At 38.7% G+C, this 26111-nt stretch overlaps 1 protein-coding gene across 3 annotated transcripts in view; it reads left to right on the top strand.

Moving 5' to 3' along the window:
- The first annotated feature begins 2811 nt into the window (after positions 1-2811).
- Papolg (poly(A) polymerase gamma) overlaps positions 2812-26111 on the top strand; it is a 37048-nt gene continuing 13748 nt past the window's right edge. For all 3 annotated transcript variants that reach the window (XR_006149167.1, XM_042691202.1, XM_042691201.1), the window contains exons 1-11: positions 2812-3046; positions 8009-8170; positions 10466-10532; positions 12688-12769; positions 13099-13208; positions 14600-14653; positions 17115-17226; positions 18932-19021; positions 22155-22293; positions 24586-24658; positions 25388-25508. Coding sequence is in view for 2 of the 3 variants with exons in the window: in XM_042691202.1 (XP_042547136.1) it covers positions 3030-3046; positions 8009-8170; positions 10466-10532; positions 12688-12769; positions 13099-13208; positions 14600-14653; positions 17115-17226; positions 18932-19021; positions 22155-22293; positions 24586-24658; positions 25388-25508 (1027 nt within the window). In the remaining variant the exon portion in view is untranslated. The remainder of the gene's footprint in view (positions 3047-8008; positions 8171-10465; positions 10533-12687; positions 12770-13098; positions 13209-14599; positions 14654-17114; positions 17227-18931; positions 19022-22154; positions 22294-24585; positions 24659-25387; positions 25509-26111) is intronic.

Here is a 26111-nt window from a genome sequence, read left to right as displayed (position 1 = left end):
ACTGAAGCTGTGGCTCAAGTGGTATAGAGTGAGTCTTGAGTGAAATCAGGGCTCTGATTTCAGGCCCTGATTTCAAGCCCTAGTAACAACACACACACACACACACACACACACACACACATGCGTTTTAGTCATGACCACCATAATGATCTACTGAAAACGGCTGTGAACAACATCATGCTATAAAAAACACCATGCTACATCTGCAAAAAAAAAAAAAAAAAAAGGAATTTTCTAGCTAATGAAATGTTGTCTAGAGATGAAAAGGCTTCAATGAAATAACTGTATGACATTCAGACTCACCAAATATTAAGTTAGTAAAGAGAAGGCATATGGAGATAGCTGACAAATTGGGGCAAAAAGTAGATGAAGAGATAAAGAAAAATATTTAGAAAAGAAATGAGTTAAAAATAAATCCATTCAACAAATATTTATTGAGTACTTATGTTAAGTTCTGAAAATGAACTAGAACACAACACTGATACAGCCCCTGTCCTACAAACAAGTAAACAGCCTAATAGATCTTAATATGATAAATGAATAATTTGTGAAGAGGTTTTTCCTCAGTCTCTTGCAATAATTTTTTAAGATAAACTCTATAAAGCCCAGGCTGGCTCTAGCACTGCAAAATATTAAAACAAAAGAAAAACTGTAGTTCTGTGGTTCTCTGAGCTAATCACATGCCCTTTACCTAAGTCCCAGGCTGACTCAAATGCAGCTGAGACCCTCCAGACTTAGATGCAAAGAAGACAGGAAGGTGACCATGAATCAGAAATGTACAATCTATCCTATCCCTGAAAGTCCTTAAGCACCATCCCAAGAATGAGGGAAGAGTGGGTAAAAAATTAAGATTATCTGTCTTCTATTGCATTGTGGAGATTAGAATAAAAATTAAAGTTTTGAAATAAAGCACTAATTCTTACATGTCTGAATTCTTGAATTCAGATTCCTACGGGCTATCCATACTTTCCTTACTTGTCTTATAATTCTCTTTGTTTGGCAGATGAGTATTTTCTTTTGCTGTTGCAAAATTGGTTAATATTCTAACAAATGTTGAAACTGTAACATTTATGGCAATAAATCAATAAGATGATAAACATGAGTGTTCATTAGGGTTGTGTTTGGTTACAGGTAAAAGCGGGATTTAACTAAGTAGGAGCAAGTAGTCCAAAGCTGGTATGCAATGATTCTATGATGTCCTCAAAGACCTCAGCTTCATCTGGATCCCCTGGGTTCACCACCCTTACCACTGGCTTTGTCCTCACGATTACAAGTTGGCTGCTGTACTCCAAGTATCAGGTCTGCATCTCAGGCAAGGATGAGATGCTGAATGGATAAAAGGCAAAGCCATCTGTGTCTTTCCATTTCAGCAGGGAAACAACATCCAAGGAAAAAGTTTTCTTAAGGTTAATATAAAAACAAATCTTTTAGGTTCTCTGGCTGAAGGTATATTTCGAATGGTAGATTGCCTATCTGGCAGAGGTGAAGACTTGTGATAAAACCCCAGTTTGCTCAAAAGAAAAAAAAAAGCTTATTTTAGGTTCTTGAGATCACACTAGTAAACATCAAAACTAGAATTCAAATTTAAGTCTGCGCTTGTACTGAAGCCCATGTTATGCCTCCTGGAATAGGCTTTGCCTTCTCATCTGATCTCTATTCCCAAATCTTTTAATTTCAGCAGCACCCTCTCTTCTAGGAAACCACCATTACCCCACACCCCCAGATTAGGTGGCCCTCTGTGCCTCCCTTGTCATTACTGATCTCATTCATATCACCCATCATACTTTATGATTTGTGTATAACATCTCTTCTACCAGACAGTGGACTCTTGAGGGCAAGAATTAAGTTTCTGCGGTACCCAGCACAAAGCTCTACAACAGAATACCACTTATATCTGATTGCTTGCTCCACTAAGCTATGAACTTGATAAGGTCAAAAAGTGCATCTGGTTTTACGCACCAGTAAATCCCTGAAGCCTAACACAGTCCCTGGCACGGAGCAGGTTTCCGATACATACTTGTGAATGAACAAATGAATAATTCAGTAAGCAATCTGCATTTACTGTGCCTCTGACTCACATTCCAAGAATAAGCAGCTTTTGGCACCCGTTCCCTGGGAAGGATTTCGTATTTGACAGTACTCCTAACCTCTAACATCGTTAAGCTGGTCGTTTGCCCACGGTTTCCTTCCCCGCATGGCCTATGATTTCCACCATTGCAAAGTGTGAGAGTTTGATTCCGTCTCTGATTTCTCTTATGGTAAACTGGTAGCGATTCCTTTCAATCCCCATCAATCTAAGTGCCAGAAGGTTGTGAACGGGGGAGGGAAGTGGCACTTAACGATCGCAGTGACAGTGAAGACCCCTTAGAATAACGTGTGCCCAAGTCTCACCCTCCTGCAGTCTGACCCTCTGGTGACAAGAAGTGGCCTGATTAGCTCTGACTGTGGGAGAGTGGGAAGAGTTTCAAATTAGTGGTAAAATCGGGAAAGGCTGTGGTCTTTTACATATATATATATATATATATATATATATTCTTTCAGTGAAAAAAACGTGTTTGCAAACTACTTTCCGAGCGTTTTACCTTGACTGACAGACGACCCGTCAAAGGAGCGCACCCAGCGCGGCTCCCGAGCAGCGTGTGCGAGAGGCGCGCGCAGCGAGCGTCTCCGCCAGCGTGCCGGAGGCAAGCGCTCCGCCGCGGTGGGCGGGGCCACCTGAGCCCGCCCCGCCCCCGCCCCAGGCTGAAAAGGCGCGGCCGAGGGCGGGCTCAGGCCGGCGGAGGCGGGGCCACGGGAGGCGAGAGGCAGGCTGGGAGAGGGCCGCCATATTGGCGTCGGCCGCGCTGTATTGTCATAAATAGAGCCGGTTTTGTGGTGTTTTCACTGCTCGGTTGGGTGCCTCAGCAGTAGTGAGCGCGGAAGTGGGAGCGCGGAGCGAGCTCGGAGCGACGGGAGGAAAGCCGACAGAGGGAGAAAGGAAGAACAGGGACTCGGACTGCACAGCCAAAGACAGGGAGACGCAGGAAGCGATGAAAGAAATGTCTGCGTAAGTGGCGGGGGGCGGCGGTTGGCGGTGCGGTGGGAGAGGTGGGCCGGGGGCGCCGGGCCGGCGGGGCGGGGGCAGCGGCGCGTGCCGGGCCCTGCCCCTCGAGCCCCGCCCGCCCGCCCGCCGCTCCGCGCCCCGGCGCTCTCCGTCCCGGCTCGGACCGCTCCGCCCGGGCGCCTTCCCTGCAGCCGGCGCCTCTCCTGGCCGCCCCGGTCCGGACCCGCCTGGGGGATGCGGGAGTCCCGGGCCGGCCTCCGACCCGGACGGGGAGGGCGAGGGGGCGCAGGGAGCAACTGTCGGTCACTCGCGGCTCCCACCCCGCCGACCGAGTCGGTCGGCTCCAGTTTGCCTGCATTGGCGCAAACACCATCCCCCCCCCTTCCCCCCATCCCCCGGGCCTCCTCTCCTCCATGCCCGCCCGCCCGACCCCGCTGTGGTCGCGTCTCCCCGGGAGGGAAAGGACCCTGCCCAGCCCACGGCTGGATGGCTGCTCGGTGACCAAGCCCAAGGTCTTCCTCGCGCATCTCAGCCTTCCCCCCCCCCCCCCGCCTCCCGCCCGTCTCCCCCCCAATCGCTACCGTTCTCCCTACCCCCCTGCTCACACTTGGATAAGTCAGGAACAGTTTCCGTGCTCGCTGAGAATTTGTTCGAGCCCAGCGTTCATTTAAACCTACAGAAAAATGCGGAGAATGACAGATATTGCCGTTTGTGTAGCCACCACCCATTTCTGCCCAAGGATAACGTGGTGTCCGTGTTCCAGATACATCTCTCTCCTGTGGTCTCATTCATTGGCCCAATCCAGAGGTCCCCACAGCCCTGAATTTGATTTGTATTGTTGCTGTGGGTGTTTTAGGCTATAATATGTGCTTCTGTCCACAACTGTCATCTGTGTGCTTGTTTTTAAACTTTCTCTAAGTCGTAATCACTTATTCCTAAATTGTATGCGCGCGCGCACACCCCAGTATTGGGAGTTGAATTCAGGGCCTCGGCGCTGTCCCTAAGCTTTTTCATTCAAGGCTGGTGCTATACCACTTGAGCCACAGTTACACTACCAGCTTTTGGTGGTAAATTGGATGAGTCTTAATGGACTTCCCTGCTGGGGCTGGGATTCCAACCGTGATCCTCAGATCTCAGACTCTTGCATATCTAGTATTACATGCAAGCTAGCAGAGACAACATACATCTCTGAGCTATGTTAACTAATATGTTGTATCCCATTGTAGATATACACTCTAGTAGCTTAACTATTAGTGACAATTATGACCTCCAAAGAATGAGACAATCCATCGAGGCACGGTTAAAGATAACAAATTTATTCACCCTACACCAGAAAGGGGAACTGTGACTACCTTGTCCTGGGCTAGATACCCAGAACCAAAAGCAGCCTCAACTACCAAACCTCCAAGTCTCTAATGGACAGCCCCGACCTTTATTAGTTAGCCTGCAAACCTCCAAACCTCAGACCTCCAAAGCTCCAAACCTCCAAAGAGGAAGGGTTTTCCTTTTCTTTCCTTCCTCTTCCTCTGCAGGCCTCTCCACAGGCCTTCCCTGCTGTGCTCCGGCAGGTGCCTCTCCACAGGCTTCTCTAGAGACCTCACCATAGACCTGCCCTGCTCTGCTCCAGTCACTCCTGACTTTCCCCTCCTGCTGTCTCTCTCTCTCTCCACCACCACCCCCTCTCTACACACTCCCCTATATATAAGCTGTGCCCTTCCCCCACTCTAACGGGTCAACTGCCTAACGGTTTTTCAACCGCCATTCATGCCCCTCCCCCAAGGTGTCCACTGTCCAATCACTTCTTGACAGCTCACCGTGTGGGGCTTGGTGCCTCGCCCCCTCTAGTAGCCGGGTCCACAGGGGCCGGGTGGTTGTTACATGACTATCTTATTTATTTATTTACTTCAAAATGTTTACTTTTAGCACTTGACAGTGAACATTCTTTTATAGGACTACTCGATAGATTTTCTCTATTAGTGAAATTGGTGGGTTGAAGGGACAGGGGGATATGTTGTTTGCTCCCCCTCCGCCCCAAGTAGATGATAACGTTCAGAACCCTAGATTTGAGGACCAGCAAGGACTTACAGATAGCCAACTTTCTGAGCATATAGAGAAGGAATTGAGACAAGGCTTGTCAGAACTGAAATAGTTGGACTAGTGGGAAGAGATTTTAGAGTTCCAAATTGGGCTTTTTCTCGCATTCTTACCTGTAGCATAATTAGCATTTGAGAACTTATCTCTCTTTGGGCTTTTTTTTTTTTTTTTTTTAAGATTTTTATGTAATCGAATGATTTTATATCATGTATGGACATGTATATGGACAAACAATACTCAGGAATATAAAGCCACATCTTTTTCTTTTTTTCTTTTTATCTTTGTGTGTGTGTGTGTGTGTGTGTGTGTGTGTGTGTGTGTGTGAAAATACCATACAGCGTAAAGCCACATCTTTAAGAAAAATACAACTTAAAATGACTAATTGAAGTTTTGTTTGTTCCACAGCAAAATAAATATTGGAGAGAAAATAACTATTCCTGATACTCTTTCTCCTTTTGTTTTTTTGAATCATTTTAGAAGATATAAGGTTATTTTATCTTCTCTTTGAATCTCTGTCCTTACCTAATGATTAACTAAAATGTCTTAGTTTGTGAACTTAGTAATGCAAAAGCTAGTGTGAGATTTAAGGTTTTTTGGTACTAAGAATCAAAAATGTGGGGCCGGGAAGTTGGCTTAGTGGTAGAGTGCTTGCCTCACATGCATAAAGACCTGGGTTTGATTCCTCAGTTACCACATAAGCAGAAAAAGGCCAGAAGTGGCACTGTGGCTCAAGTGGTAGGGTGCTAGCCTTGAGCTGAAGAGCTGAGGGACAGCACTCAGGCCCAGAGTTCAACTCCCATGACCAACTACAACAACAACAAAAACAAAAAAGAAACATGCTAGGCAAACCATATGCCACTGAACGATATCCTCAGCTCCCAATGCTTTTGACAAGTTAAAAATCTGTCTGGCTGGTGGCTCATACCTGTAATCCTAGCTACTCAGGAGGCTGAGATCTGAGGATCACCATTCAAAGCCAGCCTGGGCAGGAAAGTCCATGACACTCTTTATCTCCAATAAACCACTCAGAATACCGGAAGTGGCGCAATGGCTCAAGTGGTAGAGTGCTAGCCTTGAGCTGAAGGACAGTGTTCAGGCCCAGAGTTCAAGCCCCATGACTGACAAAAAACAAAACTCAGCCAGCCAGGTGACTCAGGCCTGTAATCCTAGCTATTCAGGAGGCTGAGATCTGAGGATCAAGGTTCAAAGCCAGTCCTGGCAGGAAAGACATTGAGACTCTTAACTCCAATAAACCACTCAGAAAACCAGAAGTGAAGTGGTGCTGTGGCTGAAGTGGTAGAGTGCTAGCCTTGAGCTAAAGAGCTGAGGGACAATGTCCAGGCCCAGAGTTCAAGCCCATGACTGCCCCCCCCCCCCAAAAAAAAAAAAAACCAAAAACAAAGCCTCAGACATTTGTTGGGAACACTCAACATCTTCACTATTTTGAAGTACACAATTTTTGACAATTACAGTTAGACTGCTGTAGAATAAAATATGTTAGTCCTCCAACCTCACCCCTTCACCAATTAACTTGTTTGTTTTCAAATGAGATAGGATCTCACTGTGTAACCCAGGCTACCCTTGACCCTCTGGATTCTCTTAACATCAACCTCCTAAGTGGCTGGGATTATGGTCATGACTGCCATGCCTGGCCTTTTAACATTCCTGTCTCCATCTCTCTGCACTTTTTAAAAATAAGGCTAATTTATTCAAGTTAAAAGACTACATTTCAATATCTTAATACTGCTGGTGTTAAAGGCCCTTCATAAAAGCATTACTAAGATATATAGTAGAGTTTGTAGGTTAGTGTATATGCTTGTTTTAACTGTACTTGCATAGCAAAATAAAATTTTACCAGATCTTGTTCCCAAAATTTACTTTGAAATGATTACCTATATAAACCCCAAGGCTCAGAAATTTTGTTGCACATTATTCAAGACTCTGCTGTCTAGGGACTGTAGCAGGTAGGTCACGTGTATCCTGTAAAAGGTTGCCATTTAGAGTTTAAAAAATGTAATTATTCATTTTGAAAATTATGTATGCGTATAGGTCTAAAATGAAGAGAACAATTAAGTAGAACCACAAAATATTAGGACTAACAGGATGCCAGTGGCTCACACCTGTAATTCTAGCTACTCAGGAGGATCATAATTTGAATCTAGCCTGAGCAGAAAGGTCCAGGAGACTGGTATCCAGCTAACCACACACACAAAAGTAGGAAGTGTAGCTTAAATGGTAGAGCACTAGTCTTGAGCACAAAAAAGCTTGGGGACAGAGTCTAAGTCCCAAACCAGCAAAAAGAAATAGGACTAGACATTCTACTCAAACAAAAGATGTTAATGTAGGTTTCCCAAAGACATAATCTAGTTTGTGTTTACTTTTTAAAAGCCAGATTATATCACAAGGGCTTTTTGATGGATGTTTGTTCCTTTTTTTGGGAGAAAAGAAAGCATTGTTTTTACATAAGTTTTGTTCAGGTTTTTAACTGCTTTCCAAAGATTTTAACATCTCAAGTCTGCAGGGTATACTAGGGTTACCCTGTTTCCATTCAGGCTCTGCACATTTGAACTGAGTAGTGTTAGTGCTTTTTAATGAGTAGTATTGAGTAGTATTGGTACAGTTATCTTGATGCCAACATATGCTGCTTTGGGCTTGAAAAGACATCCTAAACATGAAAACTAGAGATAAGATGAATACCTCCTCTTCATAAACATAGATACAAAATACTTAGTTTTCTTTTTTTTTTTTTAAGTGCCTGTCTTGACTGTTAGTACAACAAAGGTAGTTCAGATAAAATGAATAGAATGAGAGAGCAATACATTAGTATAATATAATACTTTTTTTTTTTGCTGTTCTCTTTTTCTTGGACAGAAATACCATGCTGGACAGCCAGCGTCAACAAAAGCATTATGGAATAACTTCTCCAATAAGTTTGGCATGTCCTAAAGAAATTGACCATATTTACACACAGAAATTAATTGATGCCATGAAACCATTTGGAGTGTTTGAAGATGAGGAGGAATTGAACCACAGGTAAGTCATTGAAAACTGTCAACTATTGAACATTAATTCAACATGCACGCACGCATGCGTGCGTGCGTGCGTGCGTGCATGCGTGTGTGTGTATTGCGAGCCCACTGTGTCCCTGTCTAGAATGCAGCAGTGACAAAAAGAGTTCTTCAAAAAAGGTCTCATACAAAAATAACGTTTAGTTGGGTACCAGGGGTTTACACCTATAATCCTAGCTACTCAGCAGGCTGAGATCAAGATTGGCAGTTCAAAGCCAGTCTAGGCAGAAAAGTGAGATTCTTGTCTCCAATTAACCAGCGAAAAGCTGGAAGTGGAGCTGTGACTCAAGTAGTAGAGTGCTGGCCTTGAGTTTAAAAGCTCAGGAACAATACCCAGGCCCTGAATCAAAAAGGAAAAAGAAAAGAAAATGACATTTGCTGGGCACCAGTGGCTCATACTAGTTAGGATTATAATCCTTGCAATTTGGGAGACTGAGAGTAGGAGAATCAGTTTGAGAATGGCCTGAACATAAAAGTTCACAAGACTTCAATCTATAGTTGGGCAATGATGGTATATGTCTGTCATGCTAAGCTAGAGGGAGTGGGGGATTCTAGGCCAGCCCAGGCAGAAAAGTCTGCAAGACTTCATGTCAATGGAAGGCATGTTGTTGTATGCCTGTCATCCTGTGGACAATGAAATTCTAAAATAGAAATATCTCAGTCCAGATCCTTAGCTGTACAAAAATGGCAGGAGGCATGGCTTAGCAGTAGTGGACCTTCCTAGCAAAAATGAGGCTCTGAATTCAAACCCTTGTACTGAAATACACACACACACACACCCAAAAGAGACATTTAAGGTGAGTGATGGAATTGCGTGCGCACACACACGCAAGTAAGCACGCATGCACACACCCAAAAGAGACATTTAAGGTGAGTGATGGAATTGTGTGGATAAAGAATTTTCTGTTCCGTAAGCCTGAGGGAGAGTATAATTGGTATGATTGAGTATATAGGAAGATATCTTGGTTGTCTGAAGCAGAGCAAGTGAGGGCAATTTGGGCTTAGTGAGGTCAGAAGGAGCTTAGAGGACAAGGGCACTTAGGACTTTGTAAGGCATCATAGAAGTTTTGGAAAAAAAGTAGTTATTAGGGGTTTGAATAAAAGATTGACAAGATCTGACTTATGTTTTAACATAGTAACTGTGGCTCCTGTATTGGGAATAGTCTGTAAGAAAAACCACTATAATGACCCAAGGAGGAAATGATAGTGTCTGGAACCTGGAGAAAGGCAATGAAGGTGATAAGTGGTACTAAATTCCAGATATGTTTTAATGGTAGAGTTGTTCAGAAGGTATGATCTAGGTATGTTTTAGAGGTAGTGTGTTTCTTACTAGAAATGTAAGAAAAAAAAATTGGGGAAGGTGATATTAAGCATTTAATCACATCACTTTTGAAAGATGGAATTCCATTTTCTGGGAAAGATGGAAGAGAACTAAGTTTAGAAAGAAGTTCAATTGTGCATGCTGTTTTTGAGCTACCTAACCCATATATTTTTTTTTTTCTTGTCTGTGTGGGTACGAGGCTTGAACTCAGAACCTGGGCACTGAGGCCGAGCTTTTTCTTGCTCAAAGCTGGCATACTACCATTTTTGCCTAAGTTCTACTTTGGGCTTTTTAGTGGTAAATTGGAGATTGGAGTCTCAATGGACTTTCCTGCCCCAGCTGGTTTTGTACTGTGATCCTCGGATCTCAGTCTTCTGACATTACAGGCATGAGCCACCAGCACCCAGCTGGGTTTCGTCATAGTCATTTTCATCATCATCATCATCGTTGTTGTTGTTTGTTTTTAACGTGATTCTTTATACAATGAATTGCAATATGTTGTAATAATACAGAATTCTGAACTAGTTAAGTAATATTTAATAAAAATTAACCAATAATTTACCCATTTTAATTATCCAAAAACCTATGACTATCAATAAGAAAATTCTAGCCTTAACACCACATTGAATTGAAAAAATTGTGTAGTAAAAAAGTTGACAATTCACTTGGCATTTACAGTCCCATTGAAAGTAACTTCATGTATTGTAACTTGTATTAAATTTCTTAAGTTGTGAAAATAGCTTTAAGATCATAGTAGTATCATCTTGTTTACCATCCTCTACACTCTTAAGGTGCCAGAGAATGTCAAAGATGTTGCTGTGTATCAACAGATGTGATATCATTAGCACATATATAATATGCTTTTATCCCAGCACCAATATAAAGGTACTGTCTGCATGTTTAAGTTTATATCTAAAGTTTTACTTTTTTTAATTACAGGCTTGTTGTTCTTGGTAAATTGAATAACTTAGTAAAAGAATGGATTTCTGATGTCAGTGAGAGTAAGGTAAGACTGAACTACATGAAATTTTGTGTTTTCTTGTATTCATCTAAACAACAAGTTACAAGAATGGAGGATTATCTGAAATACCTTAAAACTCAGCTCTGGATATGTGTTTATCAAGTAACACTTCATGCATATATATATCTGTATTCATATTTACTTCTTTGGTGGGATGCTTTTATTCATGTTTACAAAAGGGTATTATTCATTTTCCTGAATAATAGGGTGTACAACTTGGTTACCAAATGAAACATATAGGTTCAATCCTTTGATTTATTTTTTAATTTTACTTATTTATTTTTTTCGGTGCTGGTACTGGGGCTTGAATTCTGGGCCTGAGCTCTGTGCCTGAACAACTTTTTCTCAAGGTTAGCACTTTAGCAACAGTGCCACTTTGGCTTTTTCCGAGTAGTTTATTGAAGATAAGAGTCTCATGGACTTCCCTGCCTGGGCTGGCTTGATACCGTGATCCTCAGATCTCAGATTCCTGAGTAGCTAAGATTACAAATGTGAGCCACTAGCACCTAGCTTGATTTTGATTTTGATTTTGATACCTATTGTCAGGATCTGTAGTTCCTTTAAGTTACTTATTTTGAGCTATAATTTCATGGCTGTCTGTTGGTTTTATAATAAAAAATTTTATAATAAAGAACATTGAACCAATACAAACAACTCCTCAGTTCTCTGATATATTTAGGAATGAACTGTTTCAAACAATTTAATATCTAAATAGATAAAGATTTATTCCAGGCATAGCCAATTATAGCTGCAAATCCATATAAAAGTCTTCTTTGTCCCATATGTAGTAAAGTTAAAATGTTAAATACTAGGATATTTTAGTTGCAAAGCCAGATTTCACACTTCTTATGAAGTATCAGATCTGGCAACATTAGGTTTGCTTTTGTACACAGCAGAAAGAAGTTTGAATGCCCTCATGTGCCTCATATAGCCCCCACCACTCTCAATTCTCTCTGACATGGTAAAAATCATTTTTGTTAACTATTAACATCGAACCTGTTATTATTATATTATTATATCCTGTGATTCAGCATATTACTTTAAAATACATCATGCAAGGATCATATCTTTCAAAATAGAATGAAAGCCAAGAGTTGTTTTTTTTAAGGCCCTAGCTCCTGCTTTTTGTTTATGTTAATCATCAGTAAATTTTCTCTTTTCTGCCTATAAAATTTGTTACTCCTGAAACATTAATATTCATTGTGACAAAAGTAGCATGGCTTATTCACATTAATCATCAGTTATTCTGCAGAACTTTTTGTTGGGTATTATAGGGAAATAGAGAGTAATAGGAGATAAATTTCTTACCTTTGAGCAATTTAAATATGGTTGAAGAACTGCAACATAGTTTAAAATGTAGGTACATGTAGGGTAAAAGAATTTAAAGATTATAATGGTAGAAGAGGACAGGAAAAAGAGCTACAAAGTAAGAATAATCAGAGGTGGTTTGATGGAAGAGCCTGAACTTAAAGTGAATTTTGGAAAATGGATAATACTACAATGAGAATGAACAAATGTTAGAAGCAGACAAACAGAAAATGCAATGGAAAGGAAGTTGGATTATGAAAAATTGGTGGTTTGAGCTTCAGAAAGGAGATTTTTTTCAGTAGTAAGCCCCCAAATTCATACTATCCTTATAGTTTGTTTTTTAATGAACCCTGGTAAGTATAATCCTTACTTTTATGGGTTTGATTTTAATAAAGTATGTTCTTTTGTCATGTGGGGTTGAGGATGAACTGTCAAGTTTTGAAAAGAGTAGCTGTATAATAGAATAATTCAGTAATGAGAGTTTTGTTTTAGAAACTAAGTTGAAAGCTCACTGGTTTAGTAGTTAGAGTTCCTCAGTTACACTTCAAGGTAATAAAACAAAAGATAGACTAAAAGTTGGACCAAGTGATTTTTAAAAAAATGCTTGAAGATAGAGAGGTGGGCATGAACCATGGGCATGAATTTGTTTTATCTTCCCTCTAGAAACAGCCTCTTTATTTCAAGTCGCAACTGAAAGAGCCTTAAAGTACTTTTATAAATCTCATCAAGATTAACAAGTGTGCCACAAATTGTGTAACAAAATTCAGTTAGCATTAGGTGCTTTTCACGCAAGATAACTTGAATAATTAACTTTTGCCTAACTTTTTTTTAGAATCTTCCACCTTCTGTTGTAGCCACTGTGGGTGGTAAAATTTTCACATTTGGATCCTACAGACTGGGAGTACACACCAAAGGTAACTGCTTTTCTATTATTTTTAGTAATTAGAATTCCCAATAAACTCATAATGTTGCTCACAGTTAGAAAATATAGGGGAGAAAACCCCATTATCTTTCTGTTAAAAGCTAATCATTATCTGTAATAATTACCTTTCTATAATTATTCATAATAATTATCATAATCATTCTATAATCTTTCATAATCATTATCTTTCTATTAAGAGCTAATCATTGTTAACATTTTCTTATACTTACCTTTCATATTTTGTTCTATTTGTGTTTAAAGTAAACTTTGATGAAATATAATACATAATACTCTTTTAATGAGATATAGTTTGATTTGTAGGAGCTGACATTGATGCACTGTGTGTAGCTCCAAGACATGTGGAAAGATCTGATTTTTTTCAGTCTTTTTTTGAAAAACTGAAACATCAAGATGGGATTAGAAACCTAAGAGTAAGTGTCCTCCAGCATTTAATATTTTGAACTTTGTAACAAATAACTCTAGAAGCTAGGGCTTGAGATTATTGAAATACCTCTTAAGAAGCTATACCATCCAGATGCATTAGCTTAAGCATGTCTGTCACCTAGCTATTAGGGAGGCAGAGATCAGAGAAAGCATCAAGATTCAGTCAACTAGGTATGAAAGTTTTTAAGACTTCCTCCCAGCCAGTGATTGAGTATGGATAATATGTGCCTGTCATATGTGCCAAGCCACGGAGAAGCACAGTGGCTGGTCACAGTGGCACTCATCTGTGATCCTAGCAACAAAAGGAAGCATATATAGGAGCCTCATCATCTAGCCTGGGCATAAAACAAGATTCTATCTCAAAAATAACCAACACAAAAAACGATTGGGAAACTGGATCACGTGGGAGAGCATTAGTCTTGAGTTAGAAAGCTAAGGGATAGTGCCCAGGCTCTGAGTCAAGCCTTAAAATCTATACTTTTTTTTTTAATAAGTTTTTTATTGTGAGAATACTGTACAGAGGAGGGGTTACAGTTACATGAGCTAAAAATCTATACTTTTAGTCTTAATCCTTTTTACCTGTCTCTCTCAGACTCAGTTTCCTTATCTATAAATAGAGGTGTGGTGATAATTTCTTTAAGGTTTTTAAAAAATTTAATCTGGGGGCTGGGAAGGTGGCTCAGTGGTAGAGTGCTTGCCTTGCATGCTTGAGGCCCTGGGTTCAATTCCTCAGCACCACATAAACAGAAAAAGGCTGAAGTGGTGCTGTGGCTTAAGTGGTAGAGCTCTAGCCTTGAGCTGAAGAGCTGAGGGACAGCGTTCAGGCCCAGAGTTCAAGTCCCACAACCGACAAAAAAAAAAATTTTTTTTAATCTGAATTGCTAATACATATCAACTTGTGAATACTATATATGTATAGTTTAGTTTGTGTGTATACATATATGCACACATACATATCTATACATATACACATATATATACATATATGTATGTATCCCTCCATTCATTAGATAAAATTTCAATACCAATAATTTGTTGAGTAGTGAACTTAGTTTTTCAAATATTTTTTGATAGATTAGTCATGAGTACTATTGTCTTTAATTTTTATACCCATGTTAATTGTGATATCAGTTTTACGTACCTAGATGATAGCAATTCTGCCTTCCAATTTCCAACAAAATATTTTAGGATGTCAAGATAACTACTGTCGTTAGTTACTTTGTATTTTTTGACTAATTAAGATTACAAAATTAAGCGCCTTATCCTAAAAATGTTGACATTTTCACTTTTTATTGAGTTAAAATATAAACTGGAACAAGTATATTCACATTGTTTGTAGTTAGGCAATAATTGTTATAATTGTTTTCCTCTTTCACAGGCTGTTGAAGATGCTTTTGTACCTGTTATAAAATTTGAATTTGATGGTATTGAAGTAAGTGCTAATATTTTTCTGACTTTACAGTTAAAATAATAGATCTGTAAGTTATTTTCAATTTAAACTAGATTTAACATAGGCTTTTCTTTTTGGTTGTTGGTGGTGTTGTAATAGTCTTCATATGTGGTCCCATTATGTTTTCTTGAACTCAGTTCTCTTGCCTCAGCCTCCCGAGTGCTGGAATAGGCTTGTAACACCTTACCCAGTGCTAGGCACATAATTTAAAGAATTAAATAGTAATCTGTAAATAGCCTTTCATCTTCTCTTTTCTTATTTCTGTGGATGTTTTACCATGAAAAATGAACCATCTTATCCTTCCCTTCATGATTTTTATCTGTACCTTTCTCATTTCCATGATCTCCTAAAAGTAATTGTACTTTTTATTGGAGTAATATTCTATATTTACAGTATTATGGTCTTATAAATAGTATTTTTATTGGAGTAATGGACCATATTAAGTAGTATTAAAAGCTGAGCACTAAGTATAATAGATTATCATTTTTTGCTATGTGACATTGTTTCCTTGGAAATTAATATTTTGTTTTCTGCAATTTTGTTTTGTGTGTGTGTGTATATGCCAGTACTGGAGCCTTGAACTCAGATCCTAGGTACTGTCCCTTAGTATTTTTGTTAAAGGTTGGTGCTCTGCCACTTGAACCACAGTTCCACTCTGATTTTTTTTGGGGGGGGTCCAGTCCTGGGGCCTGAACTCTGGGCCTGGGAGCTGTCCCTCAGCTCTTCAGCTCAAGGCTAGCGCTCTACCTCTTGAACCACAATGCCACTTCCGGGTTTTTTTCCTCTGCTTATGTGGTGCTGAGGAATTGAACCCAGGGCCTCAAGCATGCAAGGCAAGCACTCTTCCACTGAGCCACCACCTTCCCAGCCCAACTCTGATTTTTTTTTTTTTGACTGTTAACTGGAGATGAGTCTCTCAGAGCTTCCTATGTGGTCGCTTTGAACCCAATTCTCAAAACTTAGTCTCCCAAGCAGCTAGAAGCCATTGGTCTAGCATATTTGTTTGATTTTTATATGTTTAGATTCATAGCTAAATTATATCATTATCATCTTGGGAAAAAAAACATTACTGAATCTCTGTTTCAGTCCAAGTGATCATGGTGTATATACCTGTCATTTTAACATCTTCATTGAGTATCGTCTTGAATTTTTTTTTTCCTTCTCTCTAGAATTTTCTTCTTAATTTACTTGCTTAAATTTTTAAAATTTTTGTGAGCTCATGCACTGAGTCCCTGAAAACTGGCTCTTTTCTCTCCTTTCCTTTTTAAAATCTGGCATGTTTACAAAAGTCTTATTTTGGTCTTACACAAAATTTGTAATTTGGCTGAGAATGACATTCTAGGTAGAAATGATTTTTCTCAGAACTTAAAGGCCTTTCATTGGCATTTAGTTTCTGTGTTGCACTGAGAAAGCGTGATGCCATTTTGATTTCTCATTCTTTATGAAAAATTTTGTCTCTGAGGGCTTTCTCAATATTTTTGTCTTCATAGTTATAAAATTCATGATAATAATATATTGGATATATGTTATATCAGTCCAGTCAGTGAGTGTGCTAGTTTGTCCCTCAGTTGTTGGAACTTATGATTGAGTTCTATTGGATTTCCTGCCTTTGTTTTCTTTCTCTCTTTTTTTCCCCTAGAAATACAACATTTGTGTGTTGGGTCTCCAGAAAATAGTCTTTTTGCTTTGCTTGTTTTAAATTTCATCCTACTTATTAGCCATTATCTTTATAGTTTTGTGATGCACTTTGGTCTTACATAGTTTCGTTTTTTCATTTATGTTGTCATTTTTAATTTCTGATGAATTCTTTTTTAAATGATTCTTCTTATTTTTTTCATAGCTGCTTGTCCTTCCTGAATAAGATATTTTTTTAAACCTCTTAGTCTGCTGGGTCTGTTGTTATCTCTTGTCCTATCTACTTTGAAGCTTTGATAACTTTAGCTGTTGTCTCATTATATCACTTTACCTTCAAGGCAAAGTAAAGCAGAACCAAAAAAATTCCAAAATATTCCTGGTATTTTAGTTGGGTTTCAAGAGAGTGAATGTTAATGTATGTTGAATTTTTCATATTCTAGAAATATAAGGTTTTGATACCTTGGAGAACAGTTATATGGCAATTATGGTTTCAGATTAGGCACATTTCAAATAAACATTCTGAAAATTAACATTAAAAAAATAAGGTTTTGATGGTTTTGCTTTTTGCTTATTTTGGAGAGGCATATATACTAAAATTAAAATGTTTTCCTTAATTTGAAAATTACCTTGAAACATTTTACTGGCTTTCCCACATATAATTGCCTTCATACAGTCCTTTTGCAGTTTTTAGTTCTTCTCAAATCAATTAGAACTTTTCATATTTTTGAGATAGAATTGGGGAAGATTGACTAGAAGGAGAAAATGTAATTTTTTTCTTTTTTTTCCTTTTTTTTAACCTACTCCAAAGATTGATCTCGTCTTTGCAAGACTGGCAATACAAACTATATCAGATAATTTAGATCTAAGAGATGACTCTCGTCTCAGAAGCCTTGATATAAGGTGTATTCGCAGCTTAAATGGTAAGCTTCTAAAAAGAAATGTTAGGTATCTCCTTGAAAAGAATTAGACAAGTAGGACTCTTTTTGCAAAACTATTAATGGACTTTTGGGGGGAATTAACTCAAAAAATGATGTTGGCTGCATACGTAGTTCAGTGGTGGAATAAGAGAGAGCTTGTGTTTAATTCTCAGAAATAAAAAGATACATTTTTCTTTGTACATTTTTCTTCTCTTTACAGTCCTCAGTCTCTGCCTTTATATAAATTTGCATTTTCTAGACATTCTATATAAATGGAATCATATGTGGTCACTTTTGCCTTTCATCTTCCACTTAATGTAATGTTTGTGAGCTTCATGCATATTAGTAATTATATTTTGGACGCTGGGCCTTATGTTTGCTAGACAGGTACTCTACCACCAACCCTTTTTCTCTTTTTAGAATATGGATTCTAAAAACCATGTAAAGGAAATTTTCTATTCAATCACATTAAATAGGCTGTCTGGTCTTTTAAATAGAACTTTTACCAGTGCATAGCTATTTGGAAAATATTGGTTCACAAAGCTATTTAGATCTTCCAAATTTTAACACACATTTCATTATAAAATAATTGTTTAGGGCTGGGAAGGTGGCTCAGTGGTAGAGTGCCTGCCTTGCATGCATGAGGCCCTGGGTTTGATTCTTCAGCACCAAATAAGCAGAAAAAGCTGGAAGTGGTGTTGTGGCTCAAGTGGTAGAGTGCCAGCCTTGAGCTGAAAAGCTGAGGGACAGCGCCAAGGCCCAGAGTTCAGGCCCCATGACCAACAACAACAACAACAAATTATTATTATTATTATAATTGTTGCATTCATTAATGTCCCCACCAGTTTTTTTCAGGAAAGTATTTATTAGAAAGTTTTCAAGTTCACAATGGCAGATAAGAGTTTTCATGCAAAATTCTATGGAACTTGAAAGCTTAAATTTACTATTTACAATAAATGATATCATTTACTTTCCTTGGAGTTGCTCACTTAGTTCATATATTATAGAATATCTGATGAGTGCTTAACTGAACTTCCATCTTTTTCAATCATACTTTTAAGTAAAATTGATGTTCCCATTAAAAAAAAAAGGTCTAGCTAACAACTCAAATAATAACACATATTCTTGTCTACTGGAAGTTGTATTGTATATTGTACAGTTTGTTACCAATGTCTTAATTCACTGTTAAAGTAATAGCACTTTTATCCACCATTGCTTTTGCACCATCAATGCAGATGTTAACATAGTGAAAAAGACAAGGCTGTATTAGATTTTTACATAAAATAGGTGCAACCTCACAGATCCTCAGGGTTTGAGGAACCACTGCTTTGGAATATCTTTTGGTTGATCATAGACCTTCCTGTACTTCCAGAATATAACAGTAAATCATACTATTTATGGATGAAGTTTGTTTTGAACAGTTAATAGTCTTTTAACTTCGAGACATTTGATTAACAATGTCAGATGTGGAAGAAAACCAAAATGGTACTCCAATTAATCTCTATTTAATATAAATTTAATTGGCCAGTTTTTAACTTCTCAAGAACAAAATACTTTCTAATACAGAAGTACTAAATTTCAAATACTCAGACAAAATAAATTCTGCCATATTACTCTTTCATTTTTTTAGTGTGAGCTAAGGGGGAGGGGGACATTTGAATTAACTAGTTCATTTTATAGTGAAAAATGAATGTTTTATCTTTTTCAGGATGCAGAGTTACTGATGAGATTTTACATTTAGTACCAAATAAAGAAACTTTTAGACTCACCCTCAGAGCAGTCAAATTATGGGCAAAACGCAAGTATCGCAAGTCTTTTATATGACATTATAAAATTCTAATGTTATCCGGTGAAAGAGTTGCAGGCTAAGAGATTGCTTTTATGCATTTGGCCAGGCACTTTTGTCTGAGTCTGACATGAATGCTACAGAGGATTAAGTCTGCAATGACAAAAGACTTGAGAGTAGTTATGTTGGAAGTTTGAAACAACTTATTTAACAATTTAGTCATTTACTAAATAAGATTAACAGCATTGTAGATGCCACTAGGTGTTCTACAAAGATAAGCTGTCCTAAAACTCAACACATACTCACACCATCTTCTCCTAACTTGAACATTCTGTGGTTTGTCTTAATTTCTCCCTTCTGAGCAAACATTTTAAGACAATTCTTACTTTCTAAAATCCTTCTAAAGGAAACCATTTTTCTATTTCCTCAATTCTCTTTCCAAAGCCTTTCCTTATACTGTTTTATAAGCTCTGACTTGTAAAACTCATTATATCCCACCCTTTTTTTTCTTCCTTATCTCATTAACAACTTTGTTAGCAAGGATTTCTGGCTAATACAGCAGCTCAGTACAGCTGATGATAAACCTCAAGGTTGTCAATGAACTTCAGCAAAGTTTGTGATAAACTGCAAAGCTGTCAGTTTGGTAAACTTACATGAGGGAGAGAGGTTGTTTTGCTTTTTAACAAGGATGGAAAAAGGGCTTAGAGCAACCACTGGCCATTTAATCGGAGAAACTTTGGCTGGAATGGAGGCAATTTAATGGCAAATAATCTCCAGTTTGGAGGTTATCAGAGAGAGCAATAGACAGAAAGAAGGGGGAGGGAGAGATGGAGCTTGCTACAATACAAGGACAGTTACCTTTCTTGAGGAGATGGCTGGGAGGCTTATGACAGAGAAGGACTTGGTAAGCAGGGCAAGAGAACATGGTGGAGGGCCTCTGTAGTGGAGGTCAGAGAAGGACTTGGTGAAACTTTATTAGGTAAGCAAGCAGAAAGACAAAAAGGCAGGGTAACACAGTTAACAATGTGGGTATACTCAAGGAGAAATAGAGAGATGGTTTTAGCTATGGGAATTTAAGTCAGGGTGTCTAGCCTTGAGAGGAAACTTAAAGGAGGATCCCTGGGACCCAGCCTGTGTCTCAACCCTCAAAGACACAAGCAGAAAGGCAGAGGGAGGGCAGGGAGAAAGAGAGAGAGAGAGAAAGGAAAAGCCTGTACATAGATGATTTCCCTCCATTTGCCCAAGTACTCATAGAAATTATGTTAAATCCTGTAAAATATTGGGATCCAGTGTCCCAAAAAGGGGCTACATGGACTCATTGTCCAGTGAATATTGGAGCCAAATTTGATTGTATAAGCATATAAGCTTATGAGGCTTAAGGTCAGGCAGGATCTTTAAAGTCTTCATATTATGCAGCCTAGAGGAGAATTCTGAAGAATTTTTAGATGGAGCCCCTCTCCATTTAGATGAGTGTGGGGAGTTGATGCTAGAGCTTCCATGGGCCTCCCCAGAGGAGCTCTGGTCAACTGATTGAGGGAGCAAGCAGCAAGAGGATTCCTCACCTGCCGTTGTTCAATCCCTGGCCTATCCCAGCCAGTGAGCAGCCTAGGCCTCCTGGGCTAGACTTGGAACTCAGTGCTGAGCTTTTACCCTTGTGCTTTGAGCCCTGAACTGTCACTCACCATGAAAGAGGGGTGAATTATCGGTGTCGAATGCAGGAAAGGACTTGGTCTGGAGGAATTCACCTTGGTGGTTGTCAGGTCCCCAGGTCCTCAGGTCAGCTCAGATTCCCAAAGGGGAAGAGCAAAACTTACCAGGGGAGCCTAGATCTGAGTTAAGGCACCAATGACCACACAGACACCAAGGCACATACAGCAAAGTTTATTGTCAACAAGCTGACAGGCTGACCCTCCCATACAGGGACAGCACTTGTTCTTGAGCAAGAGGTTATATGGCTAGGGGGCTTGGAGTGGAGAATTTTACCAGGGGCAGGAGGGTACTCTGCAGTCTGGTTTGTGTGAGACATGGAATTTGTGAGGTGCATGAGAGCAGGGGATTTTGTTGTGGCTAGGCTAAGGTTTATGGTTGTAGCTGCCTGTGTCCCCTAATAAGATAAGGCCTGAGTCAGCTAATTTCAGGGAAGGGCCTGTATCACAGATTTTAAGAAAGGCCATGCTTTTACATCAAGACCTAAGATAGTGGAGTGGCTCCTAAGATGGAAGAGGTCAAGCTACCACCTTTTACTGCTAGAGGTCTCTTTTTTCAAACTTTTTAAGAATCTCATTAAAGCTGTTTGCTGTGGCTCACACTTGTAGTCATAACTACTCAGAAGGTTGAGATCTGAAGATTGCAGTTCAGAGATGAGCCCAAGCATGGAAGTCTGTGAGATTTGCAGTGAAAGGATAACCTGAACAATTCATCTTTTCTTACAGGTTAAATACTGTTTTGTCAGTTTTTAAATGTATATTTTTCACATTTAACATGTCAAGAAATTACAGTGGTCTTTTCAGAGGCATAAAATAATGTCACTTTATATAAATGAGAGCATTTTAAATTAAGTGACATATTGTAATAATTTTAATAGATTATAGTAGCCACAATTATGAAAAATGATTCTAATATCAGTGCTAGATTCTACTGCAATGAGAGGTATCCAAATTCTGTAAATCACTGGAGTTAGTTACCACCTTTATACTTGGTCTTGCTACCATGATTGTGATTACTAGGAAATGTTTATTTTTCTCATAGGATCTCCTGATGTTTCCGCCTTCCTTTTATTTTTCCCTCAATCCCAGATATTAAAAAGAGAATTTCAGTTTAATTTCGGAAATCTGTTGTTCCGAAGCAGGTCACTGAAATTTTGTATCTGAGGGCAAAGTAGAAGTGGTTTACAAGTAAACTGGTTTACTAATCAATTATAAGCCTAGAATGAAATTTTTGCCCTTTGATTTCAATGTTTTCAGAGAGAAAAAGTAAATACAATCTTAAGAATGCAGTTATTAAAAGAAATGTACTCTTTACCTGACTTATGTAACTGTAACCTTCTGTGCATCACCTTTATGGTAACAATTTTAAAAAAAGAAAGCAGTTATTATAGAATGCCAAAATAGTAGATTCTAACAGTAATTAGATGTTAATTTTGTAGGTCGTGGTATTTATTCCAACATGCTGGGTTTCCTTGGTGGAGTCTCCTGGGCCATGCTAGTTGCCAGAACTTGCCAATTGTATCCAAATGCAGCAGCATCAACTTTAGTTCATAAGTTTTTTTTAGTTTTTTCCAAATGGTAAGTATATGTACATATGTACTAAATATGTACTTTGACTGTTGACTCACTTCTGCCTATATGTAAATTCATCTGGAAATTTAAAGGCTATACAAAGACTTTCTGTTTTTTACATTCCATAAGTTAAAAGTTTAAAATTTTACTAAATTTGAGGCAATTATGGAACACCTACATGGCATGTTCTTTTTTTTTTTTCTTTCTTTGTAAAATTGACAACAAAAATTGTACATTTGTAAGGTACCATGATGTTTTGATACATATGGACATTGGATGTTATTCAAATCAGGGTAGGCATATGAATCTCCTCAAACATATTTTTTTATGGTAAAAATGTTCAAAATCTTAAAAAAAAAAAATTTTCCTGGTCCTAGAGCTTGAACTTGGGTCCTGAGTGCTCTCCCTGAGGTTTTTTTGCTCACAACTAGTGCTCTACCACTTGAACTACAATTTCATTTTTAGCTTTTTGTTGTTAATTGGAGATAAGTCTCAAAGACTTTCATATTCAACTTGGCTTGGCACCATGATCTTCATATCTGAGCCTTCTGAGTAGTTAGGACTATAGCTGTAAGCCACTGGCATCCAGCTTTTTAAAATTAAGTAGACAGTATATTCAACATTACCTATAGTCTGCCACCCCATCCTTGGCAACTACTATTATATTCTGTCCTTCTATAAGATCAGTACAATATATGATCATGTAGTTTCTGTCTTCTATGTCTGCCCTATTCCAGTTTATATAATGGCCTCTAGTTTCATCCATATTGTCACAAAAGACAAGCTCTAGTCTCCTCCCCTCTCCTTTTTGGGGTACAGGAATACTAGGAATTAATTACATTCAGGGTCTTTTTTTTTTTTTCTTTTGGTCATGGGGCTTGAACTATGGGCCTGAGCTCTGTCCTTCAACTCTTCTGCTCAAGGCTAGTGCTCTACCACTTGAGCTATGGCGCCACTTCTGGTGGTTTATTGGAGATAAGAGTTTCACGGACTTTCTTGACCAGGCTGGCTTTGAACCTCAATCCTCAGATCTCAGCCTCCTGAGTAGCTAAAATTATAGGCATGAGCCACCGGCGCCCAGCACATTCAGGATCTTACACTTACTAGGCAGGCCTTCTGTCACTTGAGCTAATACCTCTAGCTCCTTTTTGCATTGATTATTTTCAAGGGAGGTCTCCCTTTGCTCAGGTCAGCCTGTCTGTAATCTGCCTATTTATACTTCCCTGTGTCACTGGGGATAACAGGCTTACCCAGCCATTGTGCTGTTTTCATAGCTAAGAAAATAGGTACACACCACTGTACCTAGTCAAGATTGACTCTCATGAATTGGGTGTGGGTATATGTAAGCATGTGCACTTGTACATGCCAGTCCTAGGGCTTGAACTTCGGACCTAGGTACTTTCCCTATTTTTTTTTGTTTGTTTTTTTCTCAAGGCTAGCATTCATAACACTTGAACCACAGCTCCACTTCTGGTTTTTTGGTAGCTAATTAGAGATAAGAGTCTCATGGACTTCCCTGCTTGGTCTGTCTTTGAACCATGATCTCAGCTTCCTGAATACAGCTAGGATTACAAGCATGAACCACTGGCACCTGGCCTCTCATGAATTTTTATGCCCAGGTTTGCCTTGAACCACCATACCCCTATCTCCACATCCCAAAATAGTTGAATTAAATAGGCTTGAGTCACCAAGCCCAGCTTCATCCCATTTTTTTAATAGCTAAGTTGTGTGATACTTTCTTCCAGGGCTTATAAATACAACGGACTTTCGGGCTGGGAATGTAGTTTAGTGGTAGAGTTCTTGCCTAGCATGCATGAAGCCCTAGGTTCAATTCTTCAGTACCATATGGACAAGACATGAATAAAATTAATTTTTAAAAAAGAAGGAAAAAATATTTTTAAAAATATAGTGGAGCTTTAGTTTGAGTAATTATTATAGATTTGACTGCGCACATTCATCAACTTTGTAGAAGTTGTTTGAGTGGAAATGATAGTCATAACTATGACATTGATTTGCTGGTATTTTCAACAAATGTTAGTTTTGCTGCTACTAAATTATCAGAATTAAATCCATGAAAGTAAATGAGAAGGAAGAGATTCCGGTGAAGATGAATTACATAAGCAAAGTACTGTATTTGCCTTTTCAGAGATTACTACTTCAAAATAGCCTTGTCTTTTTTTCTGGTGCCCATTTTTTCTTTTTGATGTATGAAGATTAGAACTATCTAATGATTTTAGTATTTTGTGTAGCATGTCAAATGTGACTGTATATGAGCTTAATTTGTCTTATTTGTGTTAGGGAATGGCCAAATCCTGTGCTCTTGAAACAGCCAGAAGAAAGCAATTTGAATTTGCCTGTCTGGGATCCTCGGGTATGTGACTTACTATGGAATTGTATTAAATCTTTTAGGAAGAAGGCATTTCTCCCATCACCAGCTAAAGATTCTTATTCCTTCTTTTTGTTCTGTATGGCGATTATACTTTATTTGCTATATTTTTGGGTTCAGATGACTTGGATCTCTAATGCTGATGAAATGTTACGTCACTAAAAAAATCATAAGACTAGCTGAGTGGGATAAACCATCAACAGTATTATAATCCATTGTAGAAAAACTGCCTAATAATTACTTACAATAAGATATATAAAAATTTTATTTTTCAATGAAGTTTAAAGCAGATTCATAGTTCTAAAATAGCATAATTCTTATATATGTATTGAATTTAATTTGGTTGTAGAGTGAATGGTCATTCCTCTTCATAGACAAGGGAAAGCCATCACTGAAGTAGTGCAGAGAAAAGATTGAGTGCCCTAAGACTAGATAATCCTTTTAGTAGTTAATGATAGTATATTTTTTTGATTCTAAAAGACCATTGTTTATAATGCACCATCAGTTTAACAACTTTTCCAAGGAAAAACAAAGTGCAATCCTTTTGACTATGACTATCTGACAAGAAAGAAATGTAGTTGGGGGAAGAAAAATATACTTCTTAGAATTGAGTTTATAAACTATTAGATTTATATTTCATTCTTCAAACCTTTAGGGAAATGAAATAAGGACATCTGAAATGAGATATTAATTATTCCTCTTCTAATTTCACAGGTAAATCCATCAGATAGATACCATCTCATGCCCATAATCACCCCTGCCTACCCACAACAGAATTCTACATATAATGTATCCACATCAACTCGAACAGTAATGGTAGAAGAATTTAAACAAGGTAAACATATTGGCCTTATTACCCTTTAACGTATTCCCACAAGACTTTGGTTAACAAGTTTCTTTTGCAACTATAAATTGGCAGTTGGAATTTCTAAATTAAGCCAGTTTGGTGTGGTTGAACTTAATTTATGTGTCCTAAGAAGTATCATATTTATATTTTGTAAGTCAAGAACTTTTTGGCTTCTGCTCATAATGTAGCTACTTGGGAGGCAGAGATCATCAGGAAGATTGAGATTGGAGGCCAGCCCAGGCAAAAAATTTCAAAGAGCCCATCTTAACTAGTAATGGGGCATGATGACACACGCTCATCATCCTAGCTGTGCAGAAAACTAAGATTAGGAGGACTGTGGTTCCAGGCCACTTGGGAAAAGACATTCATGGGACATCCCATCCCAACAGAAAAAATATTCTTTTTTTTTTTTTTGTCGGTCATGGGCTTGAACTCTGGGCTTGGGCACTGTCCCTCAGTTCTTCAGCTCAAGGCGAGCGCTCTACCACTTGAGCTACAGCGCCACTTCTGGTTTTCTAGTGGTTTATTGGAGATAGGAGTCTGATGGTCTTTCCTGCCCAGGCTGGCTTTGAACCGCAATCCTCAGATCTT

The sequence above is a fragment of the Dipodomys spectabilis genome, unplaced genomic scaffold, assembly GCF_019054845.1.
Source record: "Dipodomys spectabilis isolate Male_0828 unplaced genomic scaffold, ASM1905484v1 ptg000141l, whole genome shotgun sequence".
NCBI lineage: Eukaryota > Metazoa > Chordata > Mammalia > Rodentia > Heteromyidae > Dipodomys > Dipodomys spectabilis.
This window is presented reverse-complemented; position numbering and strand designations above follow the sequence as displayed.